Source organism: Hyperoodon ampullatus (assembly GCF_949752795.1).
Source record: "Hyperoodon ampullatus genome assembly, chromosome: 4".
NCBI classification, from domain to species: domain Eukaryota; kingdom Metazoa; phylum Chordata; class Mammalia; order Artiodactyla; family Ziphiidae; genus Hyperoodon; species Hyperoodon ampullatus.
The window spans coordinates 64884756-64911417 of record NC_136917.1 but is presented as its reverse complement, the minus strand read 5'-3'; the positions used below and the strand labels follow the sequence as shown (position 1 = coordinate 64911417).

The 26662-nt window shown below is 38.3% G+C and overlaps 1 protein-coding gene across 1 annotated transcript in view; it reads right to left on the bottom strand.

Annotated features, from left to right (window-relative positions):
• Positions 1-247: 247 nt before the first annotated feature.
• The window catches only part of AFF4 (ALF transcription elongation factor 4), a gene marked incomplete at its 3' end in the record, with an annotated part of 75655 nt that continues 49240 nt past the window's right edge, over positions 248-26662 (bottom strand). The window contains exons 9-22 of the mRNA XM_079702637.1: positions 26070-26124; positions 25581-25618; positions 24980-25142; positions 23415-24332; positions 20590-20678; positions 19740-19980; positions 15971-16065; positions 15294-15357; positions 15044-15180; positions 13983-14054; positions 5361-5454; positions 4442-4485; positions 3099-3319; positions 248-375 (exon numbers count right to left, since the gene is read on the bottom strand). Coding sequence (XP_079558763.1) covers positions 248-375; positions 3099-3319; positions 4442-4485; positions 5361-5454; positions 13983-14054; positions 15044-15180; positions 15294-15357; positions 15971-16065; positions 19740-19980; positions 20590-20678; positions 23415-24332; positions 24980-25142; positions 25581-25618; positions 26070-26124 — 2359 coding nt within the window. The remainder of the gene's footprint in view (positions 376-3098; positions 3320-4441; positions 4486-5360; positions 5455-13982; positions 14055-15043; positions 15181-15293; positions 15358-15970; positions 16066-19739; positions 19981-20589; positions 20679-23414; positions 24333-24979; positions 25143-25580; positions 25619-26069; positions 26125-26662) is intronic.

Below are 26662 nucleotides of genomic sequence, written 5' to 3'. Positions count from 1 at the left end.
AGATCATTGTAACCAGCTTATCAACGTGCTGCAGATTTAAAAGCATTTAAATAATTTTTCATATTGGGAATATTGAAGGGGTCAAACTACATGATGGCTTTGGGTTATGAAAAACAACACATGAACCAGGGAGGAGAAAACCATTCCTCATTCTTAGTGTCGACTAGGTGGTATGTTATGGCAGTTTTCCTTCGTGATGTGACACAGTGTTGTGGAGAAAATCAGAGGCAACAAGAATGTGTTCAGTTCAGGATATCAACTTGGCATCCTGGCGAAGCCAGTGCAGTCCCTGCCGGGTATAACGAACTAGGTCTGTCATGATGCTTGCGTTAAAGATGAGAGGACCCATTACTTTATCCAGTTCAGCAAAGAATTCTAGAAAACCAAAAACACTTATTAAATGATGCACACTCTTTTGAATCAGTGCTTTATAAAGTTTTTAGTCTAGACTGTAAAATACTATTCATATAAGGTAAAAAGCACTCCCTCCTGCACTAAAATAACTCTTCGTGTTTTAAAACAAATCATCCCGTAGTCTCTCAAGTTATATTTTTTCCCTAAGTCACGAAACATTTTTAAAAGACTATATGGTCAGGAATTAAGAGTTATACATATAGATAAAATGTCACTGATGGAAATTGCTAGTATGCAGCAAACATTATTAAAATGGAGACCTAATTCTACAATGTACTATTACTCAAAACATTCTCTGTGTACTGTTTTTCTATAAGAAGCAAGTGGTACAAAAAAGGAGGATGTTATCTGCATTTTTCCCGATAAGAGCCACTGTGAGGTTAGACAACCTTTCTGCTATAATCATATGTCATGCAACTTTGATACATTAAATCTCATGTTTTAGACAGTAGTTTAAAAATGTAAGAGACAGAAATGAAAGGATTCTTCCTAAGTGAACAAATACAGACTGATGTGCATGTAAGGCAGGGTACAGAGAGGAGGAAGGAATGGTAATATCCTGACATTTGATCCCAATGCAATTTTGGAAGAAGACAGATGTAGGACTCAGTAAGGAGAGTTTTTACATGTGCAGTGATGACAAAGACCTCAGTATACTTAAACAAGATACGAAGTAATCAAACAGTTGAGGAGAAAAGAATCTTCTTTATAGAATTCCAGCTAATAAATTCCTGATGAATTTTCTGTTTCCTAATGGAAAAGCACATGTAGGTGATGACCATCAATGGATGCTAAAAGCCTAAGTTAAAGTTTAACAGGGAATCTTAACATCAAACTGAGCCAGGCCGACACCATCTGAATGAATCAATGGTCAAATCTTACTGACACTAAAAAAGGGATAACCATTACATGCCTCATAATATGAGGTAATAGGAAATATGGAATAACACCTATGAAAAGTTCTTATCTAAAATAATGAACTTGAATCTAATCAAGTCTCAAGATATAACTATCAGCATGAACGAAATGAGGGGGACAAAAGAGCAAGCTAAATGTACCATGAAGAAGTAATCAGCCACATCTAGACTATGACACATGCTATGCTGCAGCTTCTCCTTGACATCAATGGCATGCCCGCACCCCCGCCCCCCAAAAAAAAGTGGAGGAGAGGGAGATACTTAAGAGACTGATGAATGAATGTTTGGATCCTGTTTGAAACAAACCCAACTGTTTAAAAAAAAAAAAAGGCATATTTGAGAAAATAGGGAAATCTGATGGGAGACTATGTCTTAGATGACATAAAGGAGTTATTGTTAATTTCGGTGGCTGTGATAAAGGCATGGTGGTCATGTTTTTGAAAACTCCTTATCACCTAAGGATGCATACCGAAGTATGTTCAGGTGAAATGTCGTATCTGATACATGCTTTAAAATACACAGGGTAAAGAAAGGTAGGACGGGGGGCGGTGGGGGGCAGTCGGGGGTGGGAGATAAAACAAGATTAGCAAAATATGTTGTTGAAGCTGAACTTGAGTAAAAGGGACATGGGGTTCATTATACCATTCTCTTTCCTTTAGTCAGTGTTTGCAAACTGCCATACAATAGGTAGGTAGGTAGGTAGGTAGGTAGGTAGGCAGGCAGGCAGGCAAGTAAGTGTGTAAGCAAGGAGCCGGGGAGAGAAGCAAGAAAGTGAGGGGGGAAGGGATGGAGGGAGGGAGGGAAAGGAAAGGAAGAATGATGCTAGAAAACTGGCATCAGGGAGAAGAATGTAAAGTAGGGATGACTTAAGAAGAATTTCAGCTTTGTAGCCTTTCCTGAGTAGCACTGACAATATTTAAAATTTTAGAAACAAATTAGGTTTTCAAAAACACAACTTTTTATTGCATGTTGTGGTTCCCCTTCTACCTTTCTCCCACCATCCCTCTTTAGGGATAGGAATTTTTCATTTTCATCTGATCACCTGTTCATGCTATAAGTATTTAAATATACTCTGTGACAAAAGGACACTTGATTGATTGGCTACTTCAAGTGTTTCTCTACAAAGGAACTGCCTGAATAGATGCTACACACACATATTTACTAAAAATATCTACTAAAATAAGATGGTGTTTATCTTGTACTTTTCCAAAGATCTTTAATACTTTCTAATTCTCAGTGTTCTTAGTTTTAGAGATAACAAACAGGGTGCAAGGCCTCAAATGACCTAATATTAAAGAATGCTATAAGTCTATTCATTTTGTAGTCTCTTTTATCATATAAGTTTCTTCCAATATGCCTAAAAATCAAATATGAACATGCTTTCTTATATATTAAACATCTCATATGTACAAGATGTCTGGATGTAATCCTATGCCCATAGCCAAATTTACTGTTAACCATCCCAGAGTAGAATCTAAATTTTATTACTTTTACAGTATAAGCTGTAATTAAATTTGCCTGAACAAAGGCATATTTGTCTTAGACCAAAAACTATTTTTTGTTTAGTTTGTGTCACCACTATAGTGCAAGGTATTTTTTGACTGAATTCAGTATATTCACGATTGATAAGCAATGGCAATCAGCAAACTGATTGTCATTAACTCTAGACTAGATAATAAACTAAATGCATACCAGAGACTTACTTAACTATATCATAAAAGCTCTTAACAATTCCATCATTCAGATTCTCTCCAGAGACCTCCCTACCTTTCTGCTCTTTGGAAAGCTGTTCAGCTTGGTCCCAAATTTCGGTGGCATAGAGGAAGTTGGATGTAACCTGAACATAGCTGGCTGCCATGTGGTGGATCCTCTGTGGAATGGTCACTGAAGAACCACTTGCTGAAGCACTACTGGCCCCAGAAGAATAATTTCCCGAATTGCCTGGTGACAGCTTTGGAGAAACAGGGGAAGGCATCCCAGCAGCTTTGCTACACACAGAGAAATAGGAAGTTTATTCATATGAATATGGTGAATGTGAGGAAATCAATGTACTACTGGCTCTTCCTACATGAAGACTTTTAAAATTTAAAGATTCTTTTAAACTAGAAGAGTTTCGAGAGAAGTACAATTTCTTTTAAATAAATACTTAGCTCACTGAAGACCACTGCAAATTATCATTTTATCTAGACTCTTTCCTCAACACACTTTCCACCTATTCGGGCAAATAATTAGGTACTTTCCAACTGTTTCATAGAAAGCTGGGTGGATTAACAATTAACACACAAAAAAATGTGGTAGTAGATGGAAACATCTTATTTTGAACTCCATAATTTCTGGTACTTTCCTAGCTTAACCAACTTATTCAGAGATGACAAAGAAGAACAGCTTTCTCAATCAACTGCAATCATCTCAAGCTTCCTGTCAATTAAGCATTTCCTAGAAAACACATGTTGAAATCTGGCAGGTTCATTTCAGCAGTACTAAAACTTCTGAAAAGGCCCAAGACCATAAAAAAAGGAAAATCAAACAGTAGTTGAGGGGAGAAAAGCTATTTGTTAAGAATATTTTTATCTGCACATTTCGCACTTTAAATGTGGTTAAGAAAATACATAAAGGTAAAAGACAGACTGTCGATTAGCATAAACAAAATAATTGAACAAATAAACTTAGAAAAAAAAGATTTCATGGTGTTTTTCCTCCTTTTTGTGGGTGGGTGGGCTGGGAGTGATGTGGGAATGGAGGAGAAACCGTAATCATGCCACTGTTATTAAATTTGTGTCAAAACATTGAGTAAAGATAAGCTCAAGGTGATAAAAACCAGGCTAGCCATAGAAATCAAACTGTGAGAAGGGTTGAGGTACTGTAAAAAACTTAGACCTCTGCAGGTAAAATATCCCCTTTTTAATCTTTCTAAGATCATGTTCATGATATTTTCAACTTAAAAAAAAAAAAGAAAAAAATACTTCAAAAAATACATTATTAGACATGGCCTTAATTTTTTTTTAAAGTTGTCATCTTTCCATTTTTGGAAAGTGGCCAAACCCATTCCACTTTTACATAAAAATAAATAAACTTGTCATATAATATTTTATAGAATAAAATTTACCCACCTTCCCAAGCCTGGTGATGGTGCTTGAGAATTATTATAAGAATTCTGTGGAGAAAAGAGAATGTACTTAATAAAAAACAAAAACAAAAACCAAAAAAACACTACTTATGAAGTATTAAATATATTCAAAAGCATTGGGCCAGTACTGATCTTAAGAAAGTTTACAAACTTAAGAAACCAAAATGTGTGTGTGTGTGTAAATGTGCAACAGAAGGAAGTTATTTAGATGGGAGCTGGGGTGTTCTGGAAGACTGAAAGGGAGAGACAAAGAATGAGTAACATTCAGATGGATAAAGAACAGGGGAGAAGGCAAAGAGAGGTAAGTCATACTATGTACAAAGGCTGCAGAAAAGAGAATGTATATGACCCATATAGTTTATCTACAGCAAAGGTTTAGAAAAGGAACGAGAGAATGACAGAGAGAGAGAGAGAGAGAGAGAGAGAGAGAGAGAGAAATCTTGAGGGCCTTGCAGGTCGGGGTAAGAATCTTTGACTTAACTTGACCCTGCAGGGAATGATAAGCTACGAAAGGGTTCCAAGTCATAATCAGGGCAGAATTTTAGGAAGACTTATGTAGTGCTATCATGAAAAAACATATGAAGGTATTTTAGGAAACTAAGAGAATAGTTTAAGGAAGGATGGTAGTGAAAACAAAAGACCATTTAAAAAGTATAAATTAGGTTTTGTGATAAAAATAGGCTACATCTACTGAAATATTATTAAGAGCTACTGAATATGGCTACATAGGTTCTACAATCAGATACGTGTGCAGTTTAAACATCAAACTATTTGAAAGTTGCCAAATAGTAGCTTCTCCCCTGCTCTGGTAGGGAAAACATGAGGGCACTTCTGGGGTGGAGATAGGAGACTTTATAAATTTTGTCCCCTGGGAAACAGATACTCCTCTTTTGCACACTTACCTTCAGGTGCTCTGTTAGTGTCTTTGAATACTTCAGAGCAGTTTCTTTCTTCAGTTTGAATAGCCTCAGGTACAGCAAAGACTGGCATCGCAGGCTAGCCAATGGAAAAGGGCAGCTTATTTACCAGGACAACAGACTCTGGCCACATCTGTATAGACAACCTTTGCATAGTGCCAGACTACATGATTGGCTCATGTGAGCAGACCATGGCATAAGAACAACAACACTAACTCTTAGGCAAAACCAAAAGATGTGATCTTCTTATGGTACATACCCTAGGGAGAGGAAGGAAGGGGAAGAGACCTAGGACTAGCCTCCTGTTTGTTGACATTCAAAAATCAAAACCTCACCCACAGGACACCAACATGTTATTATAACATATGGACTAAAAAAATCCCTGCAGGGAAATTCCCTGGCAGCCCAGTGGTTAGGACTCAGTGCTTTCACAGCCACGGTCTGGGTTCAATCCCTGGTCAGGAAACTAAGATCACGCAGGCCACGTGGCATGGCAAAAAAAAAAATCACTTTGGGGCAGAATCTCTACATCAAATTACAATATAAATAATGTAAAATAGTAAAACTAGGAACTCAACTATGAATATCACAATTCTATACATCTTTATTGGAGTATAATTGCTTCATAATGCTGTGTTAGCTTCTGTCATACAAAAAGTGAACCAGCCATATGCATACATATATTCCCCATATCCCCTCCCTCTTGAGCCTCCCTCCTACCCTCCCTATCCCACCCCTCTAGGTCATCGCAAAGCATCGAGCTGATCTCCCTGTGCTATGCTGCTGCTTCCCACTAGCTAACTATTTTATTCGGTAGTGTATATATGCCAATGTTACTCTCACTTTGCCTCAGCTTCCCCTCTCCCCCGCCCCATGTCCTCAAGTCCATTCTCTATGTCTGTCTCTTTATTCCTGCCCTGCCACTAGGCTCATCAGTACCATTTTTTTTTTTAGATTCCATATATATGCATTAGCATACAGTATTTGTTTTTCTCTTTCTTACTTCACTCTGTATGACAGACTCTAGGTCCATCCACCTCACTACAAATAACTCAATTTCATTTATTTTTATGGTGGAGTAATATTCCATTGTATATATGTGCCACATCTTTTTTATCCATTCACTGTTGATGGACATTTAGGTTCCTTCCATGTCCTGGCTATTGTAAATAGTGCTGCAATGAACATTGGGATACATGTCTCTTTTTGAATTATGCTTTCCTCAGGGTACATGCCTAGTGGTCGGATTGCTGGGTCATATGGTAGTACTATTTTTAGTTTTTAAAGGAACCTTCATACTGTTCTCCATAGTGGCTGTATCAATTTACATTCCCACCAACAGTGTAGGAGGGTTTCCTTTTCTCCACACCCTCTCCAGCATTTATTGTTTGTAGATTTTTTGACAATGGCCATTCTGACCCGTGAGAGGTGATACATCATTGTAGTTTTGATTTGCATTTCTCTAATAATCAGTGATGTTGAGCATCTTCTTATGTGCCTCTTGGCCATCCATCTTCTTTGGTAAAATGTCTGTTTAGGTCTTCTGCCCATTTTTTAATTGGGTTGTTTGTTCTTTTGATATTGGGCTACATGAGCTGTTTCTACATTTTGAAGATTAATCCTTTGTCCGTTGTTTCATTTGCAAACATTTTCTCCCATTCCGAGGGTTGTCTTTTCGTCTTGTTTATGGTTTCCTTTGCTGTGCAAAAGCTTTTAAGTTTAATTAGGTCCCATTTGTTTATTTTTGTTTTTATTTTCATTACTATAGGAGGTGGGTCAAAAAAGATCTTGCTGTGGTTTATGTCAAAGAGTGTTTTTTCCTATGTTTTCCTATAAGAGTTTTATAGTGTCTGGTCTTACATTTTGGTCTTTAATCCATCTGGAGTTTATTTTTGTGTATGGTGTTAGGGAGTGTTCTAGTTTCATCCTTTTACATGTAGCTGTCCAGTTTTCCCAGCACCACTTATTGAAGAGGCTGTCTTTTCTCCATTATATGTTCTTGCCTCCTTTGTTGTAAATTAGGTGACCATATGCACGTGGGTTTATCTCTGGGCTTTTTTTTTTTTTTTTTGCAGTACGCGGGCCTCTCACTGCTGTGGCCTCTCCCGTTGCGGGCGCACAGGCTCCGGACGCGCAGGCCCAGCGGCCACGGCCCACGGGCCCAGCCGCCCCGCGGCACGTGGGATCCTCCCGCACCGGGGCACGAACCCGTGTCCCCTGCATCGGCAGGCGGTCTCTCAACCACTGCGCCACCAGGGAAGCCCTGTCTCTGGACTTTCTATCCTGTACCATTAATCTATACTTCTGTTTTTGTGCCAGTATCATACTGTCTTGATTACTGTAGCTTTATGGTATAGTTTGAAGTCGGGGAGCCTGATTCCTTCAACTCTGTTTTTCTTTCTCAAGATTGCTTTGGCTATTCAGGGTCTTTTGTGTTTCCATACGAATTTTAAGATTTTTTGTTTTAATTCTGTGAAGAATGCCATTGGTAGTTTGATAGGGATTGCACTGAATCTGTAGATTGCTTTGGGTAGTATAATCATTTTCACAATATTGATTCTTCCAATCCAAGAACATGGTATATTCCTGCATCTGTTTATGTCATCTTTGATTTCTTACATCAGTGTTTTACAGTTTTCTGAGTACAAGTCTTTTGCCTCCTTAGCCAGGTTTATTCCTAGTTATTTTATTCTTTTTGTTGCAATGGTAAATGGGAGTGTTTCCTTAATTTCTCTTTCTGAATTTTCGTTGTTGGTGTATACGAATGCCAGAGATTTCTGTGCATTAATTTTGTATCCTGCAACCTTACCAAATTCATTGATTAGTTCTAGTAGTTTTCTGGTGGCATCTTTAGGATTTTCTATGTACAGTATCATGTATAGTATCTGCAAACAGAGACAGTTCTACTTCTTTTCCAATTTGTATTCCTTTTATTTTTCTTCTCTGATTGCTGTGGCTAGGACTTCCAAAACTATGTTGAATAAGAGTGGCGAGAGTGGACATCCTTGTCTTCTTTCTGGTCTCAGTGGAAATGCTTTCAGTTTTTCACCATTGAGTATGATGTTTGCTGTGCGTTTGTCGTACATAGCCTTTATTATGTTGAGGTAGGTTCCCTCTATGCCCACTTTCAGGGGAGTTTTTATCATAAATGGGTGTTGAATTTTGTTGAAAGCTTTTTCTGCATCTATTGAGATGATCATATGGTTTTTATTCTTCAGTTTGTTAATATGGTGTATCACGTTGATTGATTTGCGTATATTGAAGAATCCTTGCATTCCTGGGATACATCCCACTTGATCATGGTGTATGATCCTTTTAATATGTTGCTGGATTCTGTTTGCTAATATTTTGTTCAGGGTTTTTGTATCTATGTTCACCAGTGATATTGGTCTATAATTTTCTTTTCTTGTGATATCTTTTTCTGGTTTTGTTATCAGGGTGATGGTGGCTTCACAGAATGAATTTGGGAGTGTTTCTCCCTCTGAAATTTTTTGGAAGAGTTTGAGAAGGATCGATGTTAGCTCTTCTCTAAATGTATGATAGAATTCACCTGTGAAGCCATCTGGTCCTGGACTTTTGTTTGTTGGAAGATTTTTAATTACAGTTTCAATTTCATTACTTGTGATAGGTCTGTTTATATTTTCTAATTCTTCCTAGTTCAGTTTTGGAAAATTGTACCTTTCCAAGAATTTGTCCATTTCTTCGTGGTTGTCCATTTTATTGGCATATTGTTTTCACTAGTCTCTTATAATCCTTTGTATTTCTGCAGTGTCAGTTGTGACTTCTTTCTCATTTCTAATTTTATTGATTTGCATCCTCTCCCTTTTTTTCTTGATGAGTCTGGCTAAGGGTTTATCAATTTTGTTTATCTTCTCAAAGAACCAACTTTTAGTTTCTATTTGTTTGTTTGTTTATTTATTTATGGGCTTCATTGGGTCTTTGTTGCTGTGTACAGGCTTTCTTTAGTTGTGGCGAGCGGGGGCTACTCTTTGTTGTGGTGTGTAGGCTTCTCATCATGGTGGCTTCTCCTGTTGCGGACCACGAGCTCTAGGTGAGCGGGCTCTGTAGTTGTAGCTCACAGGCTCTAGAGCATAGGCTCAGTGGCTCACAGGGCTTAGCTGCTCCGCAGCACGTGGGATCTTCCTGGACCAGGGATCGAACCCATGTCTCCTGCATTGACAGGCAGATTCTCAACCACTGCGCCACCAGGGAAGTCCCCAACTTTTAGTTTTATTGATCTTTGCTACTGTTTTCTTCGTTTCTATTTCATTTATTTCTGCTCTGATCTTGATTTCTTTCCTTCTACTGACTTGGGGTTTTCTTTGTTGTTCTTTCTCCAGTTGCTTTAGATATAGAGTTAGATTGTTTATTTGAGATTCTTCTTGTTACTTGAGGTGAGACAGAATTGCTATAAACTTCCCTCTTAGAACTGCTTTTGCTGAGTCCCATAGGTTTTGGGTTGTCACGTTTTCATTGTTATTTGTTCCCATGTATTGTTTTATTTCTTATTTGATTTCTTCAGTGATCTCTTGGTTACTGAGTAGCACACTGTTTACCCTCCAGCTATTAGTGTTTTTTACAGTTTTTTTCCTGTAACTGATTTCCAATCTCATAGCATTTGTGGTCAGAAAAATGCTTGATATGATTTCAATTTTCTTAAATTTTCCAAGGCTTGATTTGTGACCCAAGATGTGATCTATCCTGGAGAATGTACCGTATCCACTTGAGAAGAAAGTGTATTCTGCCACTTTAGGGTGGAATGTTCTATAAACATCAACTAAACCTATCTGGGCTATTGTGTCATTTAAAGCTTGTGTTTCCTTATTTATTTTCTGTTTGGATGAGCTGTCCATTGGTGTAAGTGAGGTGTTAAAGTCCCCTACAATTATTGTGTTCCTGTTGATTTCCCCTTTCATAGTTGTTAGCATTTGCCTTATGTATTGAGGTGCTCCTATGTTGGGTACATAAACATTTATAATTGTTATATCTTCTTCTTGGATTGATCCCTTGATCTTCATGTAATGTCCTTCCTTATCTCTTGTAACAATCTTTATTTTAAAGTCTGTTTTATCTGATATGAGTATTGCTACTCCAGCTTTCTTTTGATTTCCATTTGCATGGATTATCTTTTTCCATCCCTTCACTTTGCCTGTATGTGTCCCTAGGTCTGAAGTGGGTCTCCTGTAGACAGCATACATATGGGTCTTGTTTTTGTATCCATTCAGCCAGTCTGTGTCTTTTGGTTGGGGCATTTAATCCATTTACATTCAAGGTTATTATTGATATGTATGTTCCTATTACCATTTTCTTAATTGTTTTGGGTTTGTTTTTGTGGGTTTTTTTCTTCTCTGTGTTTTCCACTTAGAGAAGTTCCTTTAGCATTTGTTGTAAAGCTGGTTTGGTGGTGCTGAATTCTCTTAGCTTTTGCTTGTCTGAAAAGCTTTTGATTTCTCTGTTGAATCTGAATGAGACCCTTGGTGGGTAGAGTAATCTTGGTTGTAAGTTATTCTCTCTCATCACTTAAGTATATCCTGTCACTCCCTTCTCCCCTGCAAAGTTTCTGCTGAAAACTCAGCTGATAACCTTATGGGGATTCCTTTGTATGTTATTTTTTGCTTTTCCCTTGCTGCTTCTAACATTTTTTCTTTGAATTTAATTTTTGTTAGTTTGATTAATACATGTCTTGGTGTGTTTCTCCTCGAGTTTATCCTGTATGGGACTCTCTGCGCTCCCTGGACTTGGGTGACTATTTCCTTTCCCATGTTAGGGAAGTTTTCCACTATAATCTCTTCAAGTATTTTCTCAGATCCTTTCTTTTTCTCTTCTGCTTCTGGGATCCCTATAATTCAAATGTTGGTGCATTTAGTGTTGTCCCAGAGGTCTCTGAGATTGTCTTCAATTCTTTTCATTCTTTTTTCTTTATTCTGCTCCTTGGCAGTTACTTTCACCATTCTGTCTTCCAGCTCACTTATTTGTTCTTCTGCCTCAATTATTGTTACTGAATCAGTATTTTTCATTTCAGTTATTGTGTTGTTCATCTCTGTTTGTTTGTTCTTTAGGTCTTCTAGATCTTTGTTAAACATTTCTTGTATTTTCTCAATCTGTGCCTCCATTCTATTTCCGAGATTCTGGATCATCTTTACTATCATTACTCTGAATTCTTTTTCAGGTAGATTGCCTATTTCCTCTTCATTTATTTGGTCTTGTAGGTTTTTACCTTGCTCCTTCATCTGTGACATATTTTTTTTGCTGTCTCTTTTTTTTTTCTTTTGATGGTTGGGACTGTTTTCCTGTCTACTGGTTGTTTGGCCTGAGGCTTCCAGCACTGGAGTTTGTAGGCTGTTGGGTAGAGCTGGGTCTTGGTGCCGAGATGAGGACCTTTGGGAGACCTCCCTCTGATGAATATTCCCTGGGGTCTGAGGTTCTCTGTTAGTCCAGTGGTTTGGACTCAGAGCTCCCACAGTAGGAGCTTTGGCCAAATCCCCAGCTCATGAACCAAGATCCCTCAAGCCATGTAGGGTGGCAAAAAAAAAAAAAAAAAAAGAAAAAGAAAAAAAGAGCAGAGCAATAACAAAGAGTGAAAAATAAAATTAGACCAGGAAACTAACAGATATGTTAGAAAGAATATAAAAATAAAAATACAGATGAGGGCTTCCCTGGTGGTGCAGTGGTTGAGAATCCGCCTGCTGATGCAGGGGACACGGGTTCGTGCCCCGGTCCGGGAAGATCCCACATGCCGCGGAGCGGCTAGGCCCCTGAGCCATGGCCGCTGAGGCTGCGTGTCCGGAGACTGTGCTCCGCAATGGGAGAGGCCACAACAGTGAGAGGCCCACGTACCGCGAAGAAAAAAAAAATACAGATGAAACAACAATCGGAAGGTAAAACAGAACCACAATAGTAAAAAAGGGGGAAAAGAAAAAGAGAAAAGGCCTTGGCTGTGTGGGTGGGGCTTAGGCAGGGGTGGGGTTTTTAGGCTGTGGGCAGGGCCTATGTTTAGGACCCACAGGGCTGGAAAAGTGTGTGTGGGCGGGGGTCGGACCTAGGCTCAACAAAACAGAAGGGGTCCAGGCCTGCCTCTGGTTTGCCCCGAGTGGGCGGGGCAAATGCCCTCCTCACCTCTCCTGCTCCTCAGGTCCTGAAGGATCCCTCCCACTTGCCTCTCCTGTTCTCCCCCGCCTCCCTCCTATGCTCCCAGGACCCACAGGGCCCGGGAGGGGGCTTTGGAGGGTCGGGGACCCAGCCTGGGAGCCCAGCAGGTTTCCTATGCTGAGTGGGCAGGGCAAAGCCCTCTGCACCTCTCCTGCTTCTCTGGTCCTGGAGGGTCCCCCCACCTGCCTCTCCTGTTCTCCCCCACCCTCCCTCCTATGCCCCCAGGACCAACACAGCCTGGAGCGGACCTCCTAGGGCATAGGATCTGGCCTGAGAGCTGGGCAGGCTTCCCAGGCCAACAGGGCAGGGGAAACGCTAGGTGCACTCCCCACTGATCCGAGCCCCCGAGGGTCCCTCCAGGCGTGGGAACCCCTCCCCCATCCCAGCCACCCCTCAGCGGCGTGGTCCTGTCCCGCCTCCACTTCTCCTCTCCCTTCAGTCCCCCCACGTCCTACCCGGTCGCTTGGGGGTTCCTCCCGTCTCCTTGGGCATCAAAGTCTCCCGCCAGCGTCCGGCAGGCGCCCTAGTTGTGGGGAGACGCTAACTCTGCGTCTTCCCATGCCGCCATCTTGACTCCTGGCTCTGAATATTACAATTCTGATGTAACATATATAAACCCAACGTGGCTCAAAGGCCCTGCATGATCATCACTGCCTACCTCTCCAGTTACTTTCACTTACTTCTCCCTGTCTTTTAGTTCCTTGACAGAAAGTTTCCAGTTTCTTTCCACTATCCAGCTGTGTACATGTTTTCTCTACCTAAGGATTAAGTATCCCTACATTTTACCGTTATAGTTACATAAACTTTTGCTTCAAAGTACTTAATTCATATACTTGCGTGGTTATTTGATTAATTTCTGTTTTTTCACACTAGACACTAGACTCCATAACAAATAGGACCAGTCAGTTTTTCCCAAGGCTGCACTCCCAGTTGTTAAACATGTGCCAGGTAAAGTATATACCCCCAACAAATAAACTATCTCTCTGGGAACAAGCAAACAAACCATATTCTTTATCCTGAGCAAGCTAGATGTTTGCTCCCTAACGTAAGGTATATGAATATGTAAACAGAGAGAGAGGCTACCAAAAGAAGAGCCTGGATTTTTTATAGTGTCCACCTTTACTTCAATACACAACAGAAGTCTGAGAGTAATAAAAATAAACTATAGTTAAAAAAAAAAACCCAGAGCCTGAAAAAGTGACCACTTAAGACAACAGAAAGTTCTAACATCAGTCCCCCTCTACCATGGCTTTTCCCAAGAGGGCAATGGATCAGAGACTCACAGCAACTAAAATATTTCTGAAGGAATTCTGAGTTATTTTCTACTTTACCCATCAAGAACAGATTTATGACTGAGTTATGGAAGGAAGATTCAAGGATAACTTTCAGAAGAACATAGCACAATTCACTATGAAACTGCTTTGTCATCTAGCAGAGGCTAAAACACACAACATTTACCAAAGTACTGTGAGTCTTTTATCTGCAGCTGTAGCATCTGGTGCCAAGTAATTCTTTAGCTTCATGGTGTATCTGTGAGAAAATATAAGAAACAAATGACACAAAATATAATACTTCATCTGTCTTATGACCTCCTTAGTCCTCTAAACATTAGAATCAAACCTAAATAAAGGCAAAAATACCCACTAAAGCAGAGGTCCTCAACCCCTGGGCCACAGACCGGTACTGATCTGTGGCCTGTTAGGAACTGGGCAGCACAGCAGGAGGTGAGCAGTGGGCGAGCAAGCAAGCTTCATCTGTATTTACAGCTGCTCCCCATAATTCGCATTACCTCCTGAGCTCCTCCTCCTGTCAGATCAGCAGCAGCATTAGATTCTCATAGGAGCATGAACCCTACTGTGAACTATGCATATGCAGGATCTAGGCTGTGTGCTCCTTATGAGAATCTAATGCCTGACGATCTGAGGTGAAGCTGAGGCGGTGATGCTAGCACTGGGGAGTGGCTGCAAATACAGATTATCATTAGCAGAGTGGTTTGACTGTACAGAGACCATAATAAATCAGTTGCTTGCAGACTCATATCAAAACCCTACCAGTGAGTGGCAAGTGACAATTAAGCTGCATCTTACAGAGTAGACGGGACATAAGCAACACACTTTGGGTGTCACTGTCTCCCATCACCCCCAGATGGGACCATCTAGTTGCAGGAAAACAAGCTCAGGGCTCCCACTGATTCTGCATTATGATGAGTTCCATAATTATATCATTAAATATTACAATGTAATAATAATAGAAATAAAGTGCACAATAATGTAATGCGCTTGAATCGTCCCCAAACCATCTCCCACCGCCAGTCCATGGAAAAATTGTCTTCCACGAAACCAGTCCTTGGTGCCAAAAAGGTTGGAGCCTGATGCACTGAAGTGTCTAGTTTTCCTTATCCAAGGACAATAAAGGACTAAGGATCCTCTTTAGCTTTACTGTATATAACTATATTAGTCTTTTCCTAGAAGGACCAGAGAAATATTATTGCCAGTGATGTGGCAAGTCTTCCCACTTACTTGATGAGCTCCACTGTCTCTGAATACATAAGGAATGGGGATTTAGATTCCTGAGCATTTTTCTCTAATGCATTCCCACATTCAATGAAAGATACCACAGCATCAAGATAGTATACAGCTTTCTCAAACCTATCAGACTGAAGAAAGGAGAATAAAGGTAAGTGAGAGCCACAATGATGTACTATGAGAACAAATGAAGATTTAAGTTAATTTGATTAAATATATAAATGTGAGGAGAATATTTACATACCAATGCATCTGCATTGTGTTTTAGCTTTTTTGCTTCTTGTAAATAATGGTCTGCTGAATAATTTCTGCAATGTAAATTTTTATTATAAGTAAAACGGTAAATATTTTCATGATACTAGTTCACTTTAGTCTCTAATATTCCTCAGTTTTCGTGTATTCAAGTAAAGAAAATGAACTATTACTAAACATTCAATTCAGTTTTTTCTGATGAACATTTAAATTGGGTTAAGAGCATAAATCATTTTGGCCAACTTGGCACATTTTCTACTAGGAAAACAGAAATCAAACTCCCTAGTATTAACCGCTAACTTACCCAAGTTGTTTGAAAAATTGAGAGTAAATAAAATGTGGGTAGGAAAAATAACCTTTTATCAAAATGGAGGGAAAAAAAGCAACATTGCTCTTACTTATTTAAGAAAGCCCTTATTTTAAACAGTAAAGTCAGCAGCAGTAAGATTCTACTGGAAGGTACATTATTCACATTCCCCATGAGAATCATGGAGTTAATAAGTTAAAGGAGCAATACTTGGACTAGTAGGTGCCTTTCAAATTAAAATCTGAATATTCTGTGATCACAACACAATCAATTCTTCTGGTCACTGACAGAAATTAAAATGAGTTTTTTATATGCTGACCGGAATGATTTCTTGTATGCATAAAGAATCATATTTATCTCACCTGTCGTCAAAGGCAAGCTTCGTTCTCCGAGGCTTAGAAGCATCAGGAGTTGGTGTAGATGGAGGACAGTTAGAAGAGCTATTTGGAGCCTTTTCCTGACCAAAAAAATATATGTAACTTTGTTGAAAATTGTGAGATTAAAATTAAAAGTATTTGAGTCAGTGGTTAAAAAGCAAAGAAAATTCCATTGCCTTTGGTAATTAATTTCCTTGTTATAAAATATTACAATTTCAGAAGGTAAATGTCCTTTTTATGGAATGAGCCCATTTTACATAACCAAAAATATTATTTATAATATCAGGGGTCTACTATGTGCAAGGCACTGACCCTGGCACTTGTAAAAACATAAGGAAGACACAAACCTATTATCAATATAGCAGTACTACTTAAGACAAAATTTACTGGTAATAAATGGTCGATGAAAACAACAATAATATCTAACATCTACTACGTGCCTACTACTTACTAGGCATTCAGTTAACCAAGTACTTAGCACAATGATTAATCCTTCAACAACCCTATGAAATAGGTACTGCTATTAGGATAGCATAAAAAGTAGTCTCAAGGAGGCTGAGTAACTTGTCCAAGTTCAAACAGCTTTTAAGCAGTATTCCTGGAAACTCGGCTTCCAGTTTCTCAGATTTCAACCAGATCTCTCAGATTTCAAAAGCCTGGACAGGGACTCCCCTGGTGGTCTAGTGGCTAAGACTCCATGCTCCCAATGCAGGGGGCCCGGGTTTAATACCTGGTCAGGGAACTAAGATCCCACATACCGCAACTACTGACCCCGAGTGCTGCAACGAAGACCCAGTGCAGCCAAAAAAGGAGCCTGGACACTTTCTTAAATTTTATTCTGCCTCCTATCAACATGTCCATCCTGTCTCCTATCAACACAGACCTCTATGCAATGGCTATGACCCTGTCCTCCCAACTGCTTCCCCATCCAGCCCTATGACACAATAATATATATTTTATTACTTCTGCTTAAAATCTATTTTTAAAAAAACATGTAACCATTTTTTTTTCTTTTCTTGTAAAAGAGTCCTTCAGTTCCACCCATTACAGCTTCCTTCAAGAATGAAAATAAAAGCCCTGAGATTTGAGAAAATGCTAAGCTCTTTACGCAGTCTGCATATTTATGAAATGGCTTCCTAAATACTGCTGCCATCTAACATTACTTGGACAGCTTTCCCTCTGTGTTTTATAAACAGATCTACAAATGCCTAAGTTTATTGATGGAAAACTGAAGTTTCTGAAAATAAAAAAAGAAATTACTATGTGTGGTAAGAGATGCTAACTAGACTTACTGCGGTGATTGTTTTGCAATATATACATATACGTAATCATTATGTTGTACACCTGAAACTAATATAATGTTATATATCAACTATATCTCAATTAAAAAAAAACTGGAAGAACTTCTCTCAGTGAACAATAGGACAAACTGACAAAATATCAGTCAGCGTATAGAAGGTGTGAAAACATGATTAATTTAATTGAATTATATAGCTCCCTGTCCCCAATTCATGTGGAAGACACAGTCTTTTCAAACAAATATAGAACATTACAAAAATCTACTGTATACTATGCTCTTTTATAAAGCAACTCTTAACAAATATCAAAAGACTGCTACACACAGATCACTTTCCAGCCCCACTGCAACTAAGGTAGAAGTACTAACCAAAAGACAACAAGAAAATCTCTACATTTGGAAAGTGAGTAACACACGTTTAAAAACTCTTGGATCAAAGATGAAATCAGAAAGGAAATTAAAAAACATTTTAAACTGAGTTATAAAAATATTGTATACCAAATCTTGAAGATGCAGGTAAAGTAGTATTTAGAGGAAAATATATAGTCTAGCTGCTTATATTAGAATATTAGAGAAAAAGGACTGAAAATTAATTTTAAAAAACTTGAGCTAGGTATCCATCTTTAAAAGTTATTAAACAGAACAGCAAAACAAAAAGAAATTAAAAGGAAATTATAAAGCATGTAAGTTAATGAAACAGAAAAACAAAAATAAACTACAGAGAATAAAGACAAAGAAAGGTTGTTTTTTTGAAAAGACAAGTAAAAGTGATAAGCCTCTCATGAGACTAATCAAGGAAAAGAGAAAGATGGCACAGAAAACTAATACTAAAAATAAAAGAGGATCATAAGTAGCAATATTATAGATATTAAAAACATAAGAGACTATAATTAACAAAATTTATGCCAGCATATTTCAAAAATTTGATATCATCAAATATCTAGAAAAACAAAATTAAAATTATATGTAATTTTGGTTTTTCACGTTATCTAATTTTTCTTTAGTTGATATGAGAAAGAGCATATTTTCTAAGTTAATTATAGAATTTTCTTTAATAAACTCATATATAATTGCCTAAACTGGAAACTGCCAAGACTAACATTAACAATTTTAACAACTGTTAAGTGCCATAAGATCTTGAAATCAAAGGGGTCAGGGCCAATACATTTTATATTTTGTTGATAACAACAAAGAACCAAATAACTACATTTGATCCAAATGTTTCCTCATTATCCAGAAAGTTAAACACTGGATAAAACACAAAACAAGTAAGATACAAATCCCTGCTTTCAAGAACCTGACAAACCAATAAGAAAGAGACACAGAGAGTGTTACCTATGAGCTAACAGAAGCCAAATGAGCAGGTGAGCTCACTTAATGAGTGCATTTAAAGTGAGAGAGAGAGAGAGAGACAGAAAGACAGAGAGAGACAGAGAGAGACAGAGACACAGAGAGGGAGAAGAGATTTAAAGAAAGAAGCACACAGGCCTGAAATCCTACAGTTCCAGGATGGGAAATGGAGAAAGAGCCAGTCAGGAGGTAGACAGAGAACTGGGACAGTGAAAGAGGCCAAGAGGACAGGTTCCTCGAGGGCACTAGGACTAACTCTCTAAACTACTACGAAGGGGGTCCAGCAGGACAAAAAGTCTTCTGCATATCTTAACAGAGATGTTCACCATTTAAATTACCTCAAAATTTGAAAAATTTAATTACCACATTTAATAAGCACAACTAACTGCCTTTAACAGTCAATTTTTTTCAACCCCCTTAGTCTCTGTTTATTTAAGTCACAAATAATTCAGTAAATTATATACTTAAAAATCTAGGTATTTTCTTAATTTTGTCAGGTAGCTTGCTCCTGATCAGAACACTTTAGAAAGCAATACAAATAACCTGGTAAACAAATTCAGGGTGAGAGCCTCAAGTATAGCCTTGAAAAAGCTTCTTTGATCTAATTACATACCCACAAACATTAACAGTATTCCCCTACATTATGATCATGCTCTAGAAATAATTCCAGTGGTAGCTCAGCTAAAGAAATTTTTTCTTCTTCATGAAACCAAATGGTTGCTTTATCACTTTATAAATAGTATAACTTGCTTGTAAAATCTAATTCTAAAAAATCCAAAGTCCATTTAAAACCATAGATAAGAACCCAATCAGAACAACTGGAGCTATTTACAAATTTGATCATAATCAACTGTTTTTCCATAACCAACTTTTCCAATTATGGGTTTCTATGCTAACTAATATGCATATGGCCAGATGACTTCATTCCTTTCATGGTCTCAGATCACTGCACAAGTTTATTAACAAGATTATGACATTTTGAGAGTAAAAATGCACAAGTCTATAAAATAAAGACGTTTACAAAATTTTCAAAGCACAGTGTCACCTTGGAGATGTCACATGGCAAGGAGATTTTTCTTCAAAAGGCTCAAGCCCCCAATGCCTTACCTTGACCTCCTTAGAGCTACTGGAAGTCTTCCCTTCAGTCCTCTTCTGCTTTGATGTGGAGGAACTGTTTTTGCTGCTGCTGCTGTTTTCCTTGTTGCTGTTATTACTTGACTTTAAGGAAGAAGACTGACTAATAGTCCTCTTCCGAGAGCCATGCTCTGTTTTTGGATCTTTTGAAGGAACAGGCCCAGCAGGAGAAGGCAACAAATCTTTTTCTTTAGCAGCACTCTGTTTAGATGACCTGCCAAACCAAACAAATGCCCTCATTTCTCCACACGGTCATACAGGAGTGATGGATTTTTTCCACTTGACTTTGCCTGCTTTCAAGACAAATTTGTTTTTCCCTATTTGATTACTAGAACACATGATTTCTGCAAAACAAAATAAAACTGTAAATTTCATGAGGGCAGACATCTTGTCTGGTGTTTCCCCCCATCATGGTTGTATACCCGGTGCCTAAACCTTGGCCTGCCACACAAGTATTCAATAAATAGTGGTTGAATAAATTAACAAAAAGATGAATGGTGAATGATGATATTAATGCTCGTAAGTCTCCTGCAAGTTATACCTAAGCTTGTCACCGAGCCTGAAAGTGGTAAAGCTTTACTTTAATTCTTATCCTATAAATACCTCCTATTCCACTAAAAAAAGGAGAGAGGAAGATGTGACCGAATCTTAATTGCTTTTCATCCCAATTAGCTAAAAGCAAAACCTCCCACTACTTGGTATATGACTGTGTATAGATGTGTATGGCATATACTTACTAAAAGGAACATTCTAAGAGCATGTTGGAAAGTACCCAATAGCAAATAACAGATTGACACACATGTAACATGTTTTGCAAACGTACTCTTTGTTGCTGGATGGCTTGTGGCCTGCCGAATTCTTGTCTTCCGTTTTGGGTTTCTTGCTCTCATTGGCTCTGTTATCATCTTCATTCTGCATGAAAAAAAGAAAAAAAGCAGCTAGGTTTGATTTCTATTCATCAAATTTCAGTTTCCAGTACTAGTTACCCTCAAACAGTTTATCTCTGATAAACTTCAGAAAGAAGATAAATGTGAAGTAAAAGAATTCATTTAAACGATGTTCAATAAATTAGGTTTTAAGTCTGAGAAAGAGCCTCCTATTTTAGATAAGAAGAGCTGAAATGCTGCAACAGTCTTTTAGTGGCACCTTTTCAGCCTAATGATTTGGGGAGGGCTGGGGATGAGATTATAATTTGGATATAATTCACATACCATAAAATTCCCTTTAAAAGTACACAATTCAATGGCTTTTAGCATATCCACAAAGTTGTACAACCATCACCACAATCAATTTTAGAATATTTTCATTATCTCAAAAAGCACCCTGTTCTCCATTGGCAGTCACTCCCCATTCCCTCCACCCTCAGATCCGGCAATCACTAATTTACACATTTTGTCTTTATGGATTTGCCTATTCTACACATTTCATAAAGTGTAATCATACAATATGTGTGGCCTTTGTGTCTGGCTCCCTTCACTTAGCATATTTTTAAGGTTCATCTACGTTGTAAGATTTGTCAATACTTTATTTCTTTTTATGGCTGAATATATGGTGGTATGGATATACCACATTTTATTTATACATTCATCAACTGAGTTGTTTCTACTTTTCAAGTACAGGTTTTTGTATGGACATGTTTTCACTGTTCTTGGGTATATACCTATGAGTGCAATTGCTGGGTCATAAGGTAATACTACATATTTACTTTGTGAGGAACTGCTAAACTATGTTCCAAAGTGGCTACATCATTTTACATTCCCACCAGCACTGCAGTTCTCCATATCTTCACCAATACTTGTTATTGTCCATCTTTTTGCTTATAGACAAGCCTAAAGATTTTTGAAAAACTTTTTTGCTGAAACAAAAGCTTTGGGCGTGTCTATAATCCCCAAGCTACTTGCCTGATGAATTTAAGATTTCCTATTGACTTAAATATCAGGGCATGAATATTGCAAACTTTCTGCCATAACAGAAGAATTTGTTCCCATACACAAATGATTAAAGTTGGACATGTGAAAACATGAGAAAAAGGAATCCACATTCTTCATTATCCTTGGCTGGGTCTCTTCTCAGTACTATCTGCTGTATCCTCAGGAACTGCCCCTGACACTTAATTTTACCAAAGCAGCAAATCTCAAAAATCATCACTGGGAATTCCCTGGCGGTCTAGTGATTAGGACTTGGCACTTTTATTGCCGGGGCCCGGGTTTGATCCCTGGTCAGGGAACTAAGATCCCGCAAGATGCGGGATCATCACCCAGTTTCCTGGTGATATACATACATTTTATAAAATCAAAATTTGACTCATAGGTATTAATATAAAAAACCTGTGAGGGGGCTTCCCTGGTGGCACAGTGGTTGAGAGTCCACCTGCCAATGCAGGGGACACGGGTTCATGCCCCGGTCAGGGAAGATCCCACATGCTGTGGAGTGGCTGGGCCCGTGAGCCATGGCCGCTGAGCCTGCGCATCCGGAGCCTGTGCTCCACAACAGGAGAGGCCACAACAGTGAGAGGCCCACATACCGCCAAAAAAAAAAAAAAAAAAAAACCTGTGAGGAATATATGCCAGTGAGATGTGGAGGAGGGAAGGAGATATGGGCCACTTTTTAGAGGAAGGGGATTTTTTATTGTAAGTTATATATATTGTAAAATTTTAAACAAAAGAGTAAAAAAGACTCATTTTCTGTATTATATTTTAAATGTTTGAAAATTTTACAGAGAACATGTAATATCTTTTAAAGACAAAAGGACCATTTTTTTAATTCCATAAGAAACACCTTAGTTTTTTAAAGAGCAGAACCTATCATATACAAGCTCTTATTTCATGTAATTCTATTAATTAAATCCCATAACCAAGTCCAGCAATCTGAGGCTGCGGGCTCTAGAGTCTAGCAGCTCTAAACAGCTTACTAGTTGAATAAAGTATCCCTTTACTAAAACAATGGAAGCGCATTAGCTATAGCACTGAAAGTAGTAAGCTTCAGTTTTCTAGAAATTCAAATTTTAAAAAATCTTCAACTTCTAGGGCTTCCCTGGTGGCGCAGTGGTTGAGAGTCCGCCTGCCGATGCAGGGGACGTGGGTTCATGCCCTGGTCCGGGAGGATCCCACATGCCACGGAGTGGCTGGGCCAGTGAGCCATGGCCGCTGAGCCTGCACGTCCGGAGCCTGTGCTCCTCAACGGGAGAGGCCACAACAGTGACAGGCCCATGTACCACAAAAAAAAAAAAAAAAAAAAGTGTGACTTGGTCTGGGTGTAAGAGAGAAAAAAGTGTTAGGGACTGTGACAACCTGAAGAGTAAATAATCCCAACTAAAGACAATGAAAACCAAAATTTTAAGAATGTTGTGAAGGCCAGTTTGCAATCTCTGCTTCACTCTCACCTCTATACTGGCCAGCACACGTCATGAACAGAAGCACTGGCTCATTTCTTATTTGATTAGAAACTATAATTCTTTACTAAAGGAGACAGGCAGAGGCAGAGTGGTCTTCAAGAGACTCTTGTGTCTGTAGCTTCATTGGGGCTTTAGGCTCATCTCTATTTTCCCTCATAGCTGACTCAACTAGCTATTTTTTGGCTTACTGAGATTTCCATTGCATTTTAGATGCTGATGTTCAAAAAACAACAACAACAAAACTCTTTACAAACCTTATGTTTCCTTTTGCCTTTGTTGGAAACTTTTTCTGAGGCTTGTTTCTGAGCCTCTCTTGTGTGCTTTTCTGGAACATTTTTCTTTTCCCCCTTGGGTGTCTCTGTTTCTTTGTAAGGCTTTCCTGGTATTCTAGTCAAGAGATTCAGGTCAATCTTCACAATAAGTGGATACCTGTCATCAGGCTCACTGAGGGGTGAAAGAAGTTCCTTCTCTTCCATAGGAGAGAACATTCGTTGCCGAAAAAAGCTATCTTCTTCCTCCACTGAGGAGGGCTTAACAGGAGTCCTATTACTCTCAGGGTACTTAGGAGTTTGTGAGGAAGGAGGAAGGCCCTCGCTTTCATCCGAATCTGAGGATGAGGTATCTGTTTCTATGATTTCCCTTGATTTCTGGGAAGATTTACTTGTTGACTTGTATTTCTTTTTCTCTGCTGAAGGTCGAGGGGAAGATTTGGACTCCTTTTTTATATTGGGTTTCCTTGAGCCTTTGGTAGCTGCTTTGTGTCTGCTGGAGGGCATGCTGGTAACCATGTCTACAGGGGTTTCACTCTCTATCTTCAGGCCTCCGCGGGGCTCTTCAGCAGCTGCCTTCTCAGTCTTTTTGGGTTGTTTTTTGCCTACAGTTCTCCTCTGTGCTGTGCTGTCACTCTGTGCAGGAGACTTCTGCCTCCCACGCCCACTCTCTGATCCCTTTTGGACAGTTTTGGAGTCTCGTCCAGGAGTAGCAGAACTTGTTTCTTTAGGACCACCTGGATCAGTATAGCTATTCCCTGTGCCCTGTTCTCGGCCTTCCTTTTTATAGCCTTGAGATGATGGGATATTACTGTCCACAGAAGAAGCTGGTGACACTTTATGTGGGTTCACTTTATTCAGCCAATTATCAAGTTGCCATTTGTTTGTGGGTGGTGGTTCAGGCTGAAAAACAGAGAAAGAAGTATGCTTTTTTAGTACTGAAACTTTCTCCTTCCTTTAAAATCTCGAGGAAGAGGGAAAAACATAATGCCTAATGCCACAAAGGCATTTGTTTTTCATTGTTCTGAATGAACCAAAGCAAAAGGCTAAAAATACTAATAGCTTTAATCACTTGAATGAGAAGATAGGCTTAATGTTATATATAGCCTTTAATTACTGAATATCCCTGTCAGGAATCCAAATGACCATACAGTACATTTAATTACAGAAAGTAAACAAATGATGTAAGTACCATAGAGATTTTTAACAACATTTTATCAACCTACAGTGAAATTATACTATTTAAGACTTTTTTCACCATAACTAAATAACATTACCGGGTTGAAACAAAAATAAAGCCCAAAGTAAATAAATCCAATATTTTAGTGACCTGAAATGTGACTGCAAATAGTCCCTAATCTAGACCAAATATGTTCACATAACAAGCACACTGAAGTATTTAAATTTCCTCCAAGATACACGGTTCAGTTTCTTTTTGTCAGAATATGTAATCTTCTTTTCTTCATTTTTATATTTGAAACTAGTCTTAACTGGCCATCACCAGGGGCCTTCAGAGGGCCTATGGAAGGCACCCCCCTGCCCCCCCTCACCTCAGGAGATGCACTCTGGGATGGCTCATTTGCCTCACTGTCACTGGAACTACTTTCACTCTCTGAGTCAGATCCAGAGCTGCTTTCAGATCCACTGTGGCTGCTGGAATCATCCCTGGAGTTATCTGCCCCTTCACTATTATGGTGTGAAGGTTCAGAGTTACTAAAAGAGATAAAACATATAAATGACCCCAAATTTTTTTTTTTAGAGGGACAACAGGTAAGCATTCAAATCTGACAATGAACTTTATTTAAAATGTTTACTATTTGTTAAGCTCTTATAATTCTATGAATCTAGAACTTCATTATGAATCTAGAACTTCATTATAAATGAAATAAATACTTCCTTAAAAAATATCTGAAATGTGGCTCAGCCATTAGTACTTACCTTTAAAAAAGTTTTGCTGTGGTATAAATTACACACCATAAAATTCACCCATTTGAAGTATACAATCCAATGATTTTTAGTTAATTTACAGAATTGTAAAACTGCCATCACAATCGATAATATTTACTTCATAAGGTCAATTACTCTATCACTACACTGTTATCAGATTGACCATTCCACTCTAAATAAAACAAGAAATAAAAGGATGCCTACCTTCCAGGTGTACTCCTTGGCATTGTCTTATCACAATCCTAAAATTAAAACATGAGAGGAAATCTGTGAATGAATAAATAGTACTCTATCTGCTTGATGTGAACAATATCTGAAATCTTAATAGAAAAACTGGTTTCTCTAATGTATGCATCAATGGTCACTTAACACTTACAAAAATACTGTTTTTACCTAAAGAATAATTTCCAGGGTAAGATTAAAAGCTGTGTTAATAGTTCTTCTTGTAAACAATCTCATGCTTCACGAGTATATTCTGATATATGCTAAGTATTAAGAAAAAGCCAGTTTTTTTAAAATAAGAAAAAAATGGAGGTTTAAAGACAAAGTGGAAAACTGTAACATTTAGTGTCAGACAGCAGGAAGGAACTTATTTTAAATAACTGAATCATATGTATTATTCAATTATAATTCTTTTAAAATACAATGAAAACACTGTATGAAACCGGCAAAATTATATAGTAGTAGACACACCTGTTCCCCATCACTGTCTTCACTGCTGCTTAGTTTTAAGTCATCTTTTAACATACTAAAAGGAAAAGGCAGAAAGGATTATTATTTTTGGAACTTCATCATGGCATACCAGAGTATTAAATATCTACCAATAATTCTAGGAATAATCACTGTGGTAGCCAAAGATTTACTTGAAAAATAAAGAAAACAAGTCTTACTCTATCTGGTTTGGTGTACATCTAGAGTAAAAAATTAAGAAAGGTGGAATTTAACAGTTTTGGAAGCTCACTTTTCCATAAGTACAATATTCATCTTTCTTTTCTAATTAAACAAAAGCTACCTTCCACAAACTCTTATACTCACTTCTGTTATCTCTAGCTTTTCTCTAATTGCATACACACAAACTCTTCCATTATTAAAACAAATGACCATACGCATACCCAACAGTCCACTAGAGAAATATAACTCCTAAAAGGAAGGAAGATAAAATGAAAGCATCAGCAATTCTCTTTCACTGTCCCCAATGTTTCATGAAGAGATATGTACACTTGGGTGACTGTGAAAACCAGAACACACAGTCAAAATTCTAGTTCATAAATGCCTTGCTATGCAAG